Below are 9,196 nucleotides of genomic sequence, written 5' to 3'. Positions count from 1 at the left end.
TTACTGTATGTTTTGCACTGTATTTCATGTATGTATTATTATTATCATTAACTATGTTTTCCCATGTGTTGTGCATTGCATCTCACCTTAAATATAGCAGTGTTTTATTTACCATTTTAACCCTTTTATATATTCATTTAATTGCTATTTCACCTTCTTGTAAAGCACGTGTTGCTGCATTTCTTGTGGAACAGGTATTTTAACGTTATTGGTTTCATAACAGGATGACATAACTTGTCTGTCTGTCTGTCTGCGTGTGTGTGTGTGTGTGTGTGTCACTCTGGTTATTTAGGGTTCATTTCTTGTGGAACAGGTATTTTAAAAACGTTATTGTTATTGGTTGCATAACAGTACATAACTTGGGGTTATACTCTCTCTGTGTGTGTGTGTGCGTGTGCTTGTGAGTGTGTGTATGTGTGCTTGTGTGTGTGTGTGTGTGTGTGTGCGTGTGCTTGTGAGTGTGTGTATGTGTGCTTGTGTGTGTGTGTGTGTGTGTGTGTGTGTGTGAGTGCGTGTGTGTGTGTATGTGTGTGCATGTGTGTGTGAGTGTGTGTGTGTGTCTCTGGTTAATTAGTGTTCCAACAGAGTCAACAGTAACCGAGTCAACACCACAGAATAAAGGAGTGTTTGTTTTATTTCGTCCTCATTTCACTTTCCGATGAATGATTACAACATGATTTCCTGATTTGAGCTGCGATGTTTTTCCTGAAGCAGCCGGCAGACTTTATTAAAGCCGAGTTACTAAAGATTAGAGAGGATGTGTGAACATGGCCGTGTTGACTCTGCTCTGTTTGCAGAAGCACGACTCCATCCAGAGCTTCTGCACCACGACGGCCTGAGGGTAGCGGCTCTGCAGCGCCTGCAGCTCCTGCTCAAAAGACAACAACATCAACAACAACAACAACAACAAACACTTGTTATTGTGCTTTTACGGCATGCTCTTTCATTATCCTCTGATTTAGCATGAAGGTATTTGAAGTCCTAACTGTGTGAGAAAGCTTCACCTCAGCGTTCTGGTTCACTAGAGCGAGATAAAGAAAACACTTCCTGTGATTTAATCTCAATACAGCGATCTGAATGAAGCTGAATAAACTCCATCCTCTTGATGAACAGTGGAGAGTCTGAATTAGAGCTTAGTCAGGTCTTTCTGAAGACAACAAGCACAGAACTTTTTTAATGTCTCTTTGCTGAATGGAGTTTCTGTTTACAAGAAGATTTCTATATATTCTGCAACTTCAAAATGATATTAATTGCATGAACATGTTCATTATGCACCCACTGCCGGAGACCCTAACCCCTGACTCTGCATGTACTCACACAGTCATTCACTTCCTGTGTTGTGTGTGAACAGTCAGAGAAGTTGAAATGATTAATCCTCAGATACTGACCTGTGATTGGACGCTGCTCTCCACCTCGGCCACGATGTGCGTGACCTCCGGACTCATGACCTCCTCCTCGTCTCCGTCATACGTGATCTTAGCTAAGGAGCGCTGACACTTCACAACACAACACTCTGTTAGCATACATCCGGTCTGTGAGTTAAAAATGCCACAAAATGACCTTAAAACTAGACTTTTTGCTGGATCTCACCGACTCTAGTACCTCATAAAGAATGTCATAAGAAATGTATAAAATGTCTCCTTTTATTTAAAATATAATCAAAGAATTTTGTAGGAAAAAAACCATGGGTGTTTCTCAATGTCTGCTCCAGAGCCACTATTTCAAGGATGCTAGTGTACGTCATCGAGTCCCGCCGAAGGACTGTGGGTGTTTCTCAATGTCGAGTACGCTTGCTTGGTAGCACATGTCTTCCGAGTCACTTGCTTCAGAAGCGAGGCAAGAATCCTTCCTGGCATTCGGAAAACGAAGAGTGGAACAGGCTAGCAAGTGTGCAGGTGTGCGTCATATGAGAGGCCCCGCCTCCTACATCTTCCGCCACAGATTTGGGGAAATTGGTCCGTGCGCAAAGCATTGTGGGGATTTTAAGACCCCACAATGCTTTGCGCACGGACCAATTTTCAAAACCTGTGGCGGAAGATGTAAGAGGCGGGGCCTCTCATATGACGCACATATCTAGGGCTAGGAAGGATTCTTGCCTCGCTTGTGAAGGACCTGACTCGGAGGTACATGTCCTACCAAGGAAGCTTCCTCGACATTGAGAAACACCCCGTGAAATTAAAGCAAAATCAAAAAGTTGTAGAGGGTAACAAATCTGTAAAATCCCTCATAAATATCCTACGTTTATAAAAAATATATTGCTAAAAACTCGTAGGATAAAACAAATCTTGTTGTTACAGTCACAGCCCTGTCACAGAAACGTACAAAAAAAATGCTTAAGAAATCCTAAAAATATCAAACTCACATTTAAAACATCAGTACTATATTTTGTATATTTATATTTAATGTGGCTCTGCGATGAAGGATATGTGACGAGGTAGCGGGCGAGCATCTTCCTCTCTGACGCCGGCAGGTTGTAGAAAAACACCCGGACGCCCTTCATGAAGTCTGGCAGCGCCGCGGGGCCGCTTGATTCTGTGTCCTCTGTCACCCGGGTGGAGTCAGGCTGCTGTGGATCAGAGGAGGATGTTGAGGGTGTTGAGGGTGTTGAGGATGTTGAGGGAGCGCTTGTTTCTGCGTCATCAGTGACCCGGGCGGAGTCGGGGGAGGATGAAGAGGGGGCGGAGCTCTTGGCTCTGCTGTGATAGTATCTGCAGGTGGAGTTAAGGAGGAGACGTGATGAATGATCTCCTGTGAGAGAGTTCAGAGGTGTTGAGAGGAGAGATGGGAAGAGTACACACATCCTTTACTCAAGTAGAAGTACACACATCCTTTCCTCAAGTAGAAGTACACACATCCTTTCCTCAAGTAGAAGTACACACATCCTTTACTCGAGTAGAAGTACACACATCCTTTACTCGAGTAGAAGTACAGATACTCGTGTTTAAAAATACTCTGGTGAAAGTAGAAGTACTGACTAAACTTCTTTACTCAAGTAGAAGTACAGATACTCGTGTTTAAAAATACTCTGGTGAAAGTAGAAGTACTGACTAAACTTCTTTACTCAAGTAGAAGTACAGATACTCGTGTTTAAAAATACTCTGGTGAAAGTAGAAGTACTGACTAAACTTCTTTACTCAAGTCAAAGTAAAGAGGCTTTGAAATGTACTTCAGTAAAAAGTACCCATAACTAGCAGCTGTTTTAAAGAGTACCTGACCTCCCTTTATATTAATAGAACAATAATGTCATTGTTAGCTAATGAATGTTTCCATGCTGAACAACGGCAACATGACAACGTTTTCATTGGTCCCTCTTCTTTAGAGAAGACCAGGAAATGATGGATACACGGATCGTGTTCAAATCAATAGGCACGCAATGACTCTAAATAATAATGATCACGCCACCAAACACACATTCAAACTAAAGGAACCAGCCTGTTTGGGAAATGTGAGAAGTAGAAAGTACAGGTATTTGAGTTCAACATGTAAGAAGTAGAAAGTACAGGTATTTGTGTTCAACATGTAAGAAGTAGAAAGTACAGGTATTTGAGTTCAACATGTAAGAAGTAGAAAGTACAGGTATTTGTGTTCAACATGTGAGAAGTAGAAAGTACAGGTATTTGTGTTCAACATGTAAGAAGTAGAAAGTACAGGTATTTGTGTTCAACATGTGAGAAGTAGAAAGTACAGGTATTTGTGTTCAACATGTAAGAAGTAGAAAGTACAGGTATTTGTGTTCAACATGTGAGAAGTAGAGAAAGTACAGGTATTTGTGTTCAACCATGTAAGAAGTAGAAAGTACAGGTATTGTGTTCAACATGTGAGAAGTAGAAAGTACAGGTATTTGTGTTTCAACATGTACGAAGTAGAAAGTACACGGTATTTGTGTTCAACATGTAAGAAGTAGAAAGTACAGGTATTTGGGTTCAACATGTAAGAAGTAGAAAGTACAGGTATTTGTGTTCAACATGTAAGAAGTAGAAAGTACAGGTATTTGTGTTCAACATGTAAGAAGTAGAAAAGTACAGGTATTTGGGTTCACATGTAAGAAGTAGAAAGTACAGGATATTTGTGTTCAACATGTAAGAAGTAGAAAGTACAGGTATTTGTGTTCAACATGTGAGAAGTAGAAAGTAACAGGTATTTGGGTTCAACATGTAAGAAGTAGAAAGTACAGGTATTTGGGTTCAACATGTAAGAAGTAGAAAGTACAGGTATTTGGGTTCAACATGTAAGAAGTAGAAAGTACAGGTATTTGGGTTCAACATGTAAGAAGTAGAAAGTACAGGTATTTGAGTTCAACATGTAAGAAGTCAAAGTAAAAAGTCGACAGAGAAATAAGTAGTGGAGTAAAGTACTGATACCAGAAACATGTACTGAAGTACAGTAAGGAAGTATTTGTTCTCCACTTCTTCCCTCCTCTGATGAAAGGATACATGAAGGTGTGGATGCCGCGAGAGGACAGATGTTTCCGGATCAGACGCTCCGTGCCGTACCAGTTGAAGCCTCTGGTGGCGTGACCGATGCGAGGAAGATGCACGCTCGCTGTGGGAAACACAAAATATAATAAAGTCAGAGTTAGAAAGACGCCGGCTGCCTCTGGATTCTGTCGGTCGGTTCATATGATATAAAAGAGAGGAAAGCGGCAGATCTGGAGATTTAAAGACTTTTCTGCAAGAGAAATTACTGCTGAATTCAATTGGTGTCAGGGAATAATTCTGTATACATGTTGACCTTTCGCCCTCTGACGCAGATGCTCCACCTTGATCAGCTGTTATCTCCGTTAAGGAGGGGCTGCCCTAGCAAGTTGTTGTTGTTACCAGTTTGTGACCGGGCAGCTCTCGGTCAGAGATAGTTATTGTTGTGGGACACCTGGAACACATCCTTCTCGGGGTGTAGATGACCCCGAGCCATAAGCGACAACAACTGTGATTCAGTGTCCCTCAGCTGTTTAGTCTATCTAGTGAAGAATGTTGATTATTACACTCTCTAGCTAAATACACGGGTCTGGGGTAGAGCTCTTCAGAATTGATTGTGGCATCTCTACCGTGTGGTCAGACCCCGTGACATGTTTTGTGAATTCTCCGGCCGAAGCTCCAAATAAACCGTCAGTGTTTGCCATCAAAGCTCCAGCTCTCCTCGTGTCTCTCTCTGAGTCCTGACTCCATCAAAGCTCCAGCTCTCCATCGTGTCTCTCTCTGAGTCCTGACTCCAATTGCTTCAGAAGTTTCCCCCCACACTTGGAGATTCATTAATTGATAAGTCATGTTATTACAGCAAACATGTACAGAACATTTGCCCCAAAACTGTCATAAAAACATGCATAAAATGTCTGAAAATCTGTAAGAAATGTCCGAAACCAGTGTCTCAGAGTCAAGGTGATGAGTTTTTAAATGTCCAAAGATATTCACTTTGATATAAAGCAGAGAAGCTCATCTCCAGATTAGAGAGTGTTACGCGCCGTGTTGTGAGAAACAGACTTTAGAGACTTTTCTGCAGGAGAAATGAAAGATGAATCCACTATCAAGTCACTATCGATTAGCCGACAATGATTGCAGAGAAAGGGACAGACCCTAACCTTTTAGTTTTCCAACCATTCAATCCTGAAAATTACCAAATGTTCTGTACAACAAAAATGCATGGTCTCAAAAAGTGGAAAACTGAATGTCCCCCTCAATAAAGGTCCATCTTTCTTTATAGTTAGTACTTGAACTGCAGTAACTGATGTGTTTACGCTCCACTTGTCACTGCACTTCAGAAACATTTGCATCACCAACAGGAAACGGTGTGAACAGACTCAGGTCGAACAACCCGAGGAACATCTGACTCACATTTTAAATAATTGTTTGTGTGAGAATCCTCCGTGCGCGCAGAGTGACGACAGATCTGGTCAGGCGAGTCTAAAATAAGACGCTGCCTTCATCACGCTCCTGAACATGTTGTAATACTTTCTGACTTTTTATACACCTGTTATTAATCTGAGGATTTTTTAACAATACCATTTATTTCTAAACATTTTAATCTTTTTTTTTTAATATTTAAAAATATTGCTTAATTTGTTTTTTCTTTCAAAATGAATTGAATAATTATTTTATTTTATTTATTTATTTTCTAAAATCCCTGAAAAATAATAAATCAATATTGTTGTTTTTAATATATTTTTTTTTAAATGCTGTTTATGTTGAAAATTACCCCAAAAAAGTGTATAAAAAATACACAAAAAAATAACTGAAGTATTGAGTGCTTGTTGGTACCCTTGAGTCTTTTTGCCGCAGCGTAGATCTTCTTCAGTCCTTCGTCCAGAGCGGAGAGGAAGATGGCCGACAGTTTGTTGCTTCCGTCTCTCTGCTGCGCCACGATCAGAGCCAGCTGACAAACAGGAAGTAGAACAAACTCAGTTTATCTGACGACTCATCAGAAATAAAACCACAGAGCGCCCAAAACAACTGAGAGAGGAAGAACAGCTGATCTCAGAACCAGCATCCACTCCAGGCAGCGCTGAGTTTCATTTTTAAGGAAGGACATTTTCGAGCAAAATTCTGACTTTTTTTTTTCAAAATCAAAAAATTCGTACTTTTTCAAAAATACTCAATTATTATTATTATTATTTCAGAAAATGTTGACTTTTGTCAGAAAATCTCAAAACTTTGATTTTTTTTCTTAAATTCTGATTTTTTCCCCCTGAAAAACAAGAAAAATCGGACTTTTTCCCGAAAATCTCCATTATGTTAGCCTTTGCAGACCATTAACATGCACAATCACCTATTGAACACCACAAAGAGAACAACAGGGACTTTTTAAGTACCTGATCCTGGCCGTCTAGTCTGGACTGTTTGTCGTCGACGGGGAAGAGCAGCACATTCCCCAGGTCCAAATCTGAAATAAACCATATTTTAAATTCATTTTCACTCAAATACTGCACTGTTTGAAATGTACTTGAGGATATTTCCATGTTCTGCTACTTCCACTTCAACACATCTCAGAGGGAAATATTTCACATTTTACTGAACTACAATAGGCGCTTTCACACCGGAGTACTTTTCCCAGGAATAGTTCCGATAGTTCTTGGGATTTTGAGTTCACACCAAAAAGATCTGGAACTAGAACTTAGTTCATGAGAACCTTTTCACCCCCAGATAGTCCCTGCTAGAGAGCAGGTACTTTCGTGGGAGGAAAAGGTTCCAATTTCTGATTGGCTGGGCGGATTGCAAACCACGCCCCTTAAACTCCCAAAAAGTTTTGTGAAGCCGCCATTTTATTTGCTCGCATTAGCATTATTAGCATTAGCATTAGCCCAGCCCAGAAACGGAAAGAGGCTAACTTATGGCAACACAAAAGAAAACATGGGAGCGGTGGAGATGAGGAGGTGTCGGCGTTCTGGCGATTTACTCGGAAGGCTTCAGTAGAAGCTGCTGGGAGTCCCAGCAGCTTCTACTGAAGCCTTCCCCAACTCCGGGGACTTCGGGTGGCAGTATACGCCGTGAAGTTGTTTGCGGCCTGCCAGTAAACCCAAAGCAGAAGAAGAAGAAGTGACGTCAGCGGCTTCATTTGCCTAATCCTCCCTCAGGGACTTATTCCGGTGTGAACGCGATCTGCTAGATAGTTCCGGGACTAAAGAGTTCGGCGGGACTAAGTACTGGGAACTAAGTACGGCAAAGTACTTGGAGTGAAAGCGGCTATTTAGTTTTAGTTAAATTCAGACATTTTAAAATCAGCTAATAAATAATGATCTATTTTTACAAGTTAAAGTGGACCTATCATGCTATATTATAATAATATAGTGTAGGACCATACCTATATAAGGCATATTTATACTTTTTTTTTTTTAAATACCAAACAGATCATGCATTTTAGCCATGCCTTATTTTGCTCAATTTGTACTTTTGTACCCCTGTTTTTGCAAGGGCTGATTCTGTGAGAACAGCGCCACCTACAGGCCTGGCATATGTACTACATCGTCTCCAGCGCTTTGGAACGGCAATGGCCGTGGTTGTCTCCTCCTGATTGGTGGAGTTGGCCCAATAGCCGTAGCGCCACCGTCCTGACGTCAGGACAGTGTTCAAATCTGGATCAGTTTTTATCAGATCCGTTGCAGCCCCTTTTTTAGAGATTTGGGTATGGAGGAAAATAGAGAGGGTTGTGTTTTCTGACACTTGGTGAGTTCCCTGGAACACCGGGGACACATATTCATGTATAAAAGACGTACAACAGTGCATTTTGCATGATAGGTCCCCTTTAAGCTCTTATATATACAGTCTATGGTTAAGCTACACTGCCGTAGTCAACTCCATCTTAACTAGCTGCTTTACTAAGTGATAAACATCAAAATACAAATACTTAAAAGTGGAAAAGAGTTAACAATTAAAAATGAAATGAGAAATGGTATAAACAAATATAAACAATATAGAAAATTCTGGATAATTAAAATGATCTCAGTTTCTCCATTGCATAAATATCATGAATAACATCAACAGTCCTCATCCTAAGGTGCATCTGTTGTCAACCCTTTCCTACTCAGGGCTTTTTGACTTGCTATTATCATGATGTATTTAGATTTTCTAATAATAAGTAATGTTACCTTTCATCTTGCCGGCCAGCTCGTAGTGCTTCCTGGGTTCATCTGATCTCACCTCCAGAGCCGTGAACAAGCCGCCTCGACCCCATCGCCCCGAGTCATCTGAAACACAACACTGATGAAGACCTGCTGCTGCTACCTTCATCTTATCATCATTATTATTATGTACTTTATTGATCCCAATTTGGGACAATAGCATAAAAAGACAAGGCATTGAAGACTAGAAATAAACAATGCAAAATGTAAACGTCTCAAATAGCATTACAAAAGTAAAGAATATTTGTTTGTTTTGAATAAATGAGTGGGGATGAAGTATTAATTGCTACTATCTCATTTAAGTCAAATGTTGTTGCCAATTCATTTCTTGGTGTCATGACATCTTGAATGTAATGTTACCCTCACTCATCCTATTAAAAAAATACAATTATACAAAAATAAATAAATAAAAGGCCACGACGACAAGGGACAGCTTTCCTACCGACACAGTGCACGATGATGGCGTCTCCCTGAGCGGCTTGAGGATGGGTGACGTCTCCGAGGACGTAACGGATGGCCGAGCTGTCAGAGTCTGTGGAGGAAACGCTGCCGTCATCTTCCTCTTCCTCCTCCTCCTCCTCTTCCTCT

General features: G+C 40.8%; 1 protein-coding gene across 1 annotated transcript; it reads right to left on the bottom strand.

Annotated features, from left to right (window-relative positions):
* Positions 1 to 616: 616 nt before the first annotated feature.
* Positions 617 to 9,188, bottom strand: LOC117487526 (chromodomain-helicase-DNA-binding protein 1-like). The gene is made up of 8 exons (XM_034136161.1): positions 9,051 to 9,188; positions 8,576 to 8,674; positions 6,803 to 6,873; positions 6,252 to 6,366; positions 4,434 to 4,542; positions 2,432 to 2,708; positions 1,389 to 1,475; positions 617 to 868 (listed from the first exon to the last, which is right to left on the bottom strand). The coding sequence occupies exons 2-8, from the start codon at positions 8,580 to 8,582 to the stop codon at positions 749 to 751; spliced, it is 786 nt and encodes a 261-aa protein (XP_033992052.1). The 5' UTR covers positions 8,583 to 8,674; positions 9,051 to 9,188; the 3' UTR covers positions 617 to 748.
* Positions 9,189 to 9,196: the final 8 nt, after the last annotated feature.

Source organism: Trematomus bernacchii, unplaced genomic scaffold, assembly GCF_902827165.1.
Source record: "Trematomus bernacchii unplaced genomic scaffold, fTreBer1.1, whole genome shotgun sequence".
NCBI lineage: Eukaryota > Metazoa > Chordata > Actinopteri > Perciformes > Nototheniidae > Trematomus > Trematomus bernacchii.
Note: the sequence above shows the minus strand (reverse complement) of the source record. Positions and strands in the feature narration are given on the sequence as shown.

Bases quoted from the DNA above. Each gene is read 5' to 3' on its own strand.
- LOC117487526 (XM_034136161.1), bottom strand. The intron at 4,543-6,251 runs GTACCAACAAGC...TGTTTCCCACAG, and splicing joins TGCGGCAAAAAGACTCAAGG to CGAGCGTGCATCTTCCTCGC. The intron at 869-1,388 runs GTCAGTATCTGA...TCTTTTGAGCAG, and splicing joins AGAGCAGCGTCCAATCACAG to GAGCTGCAGGCGCTGCAGAG.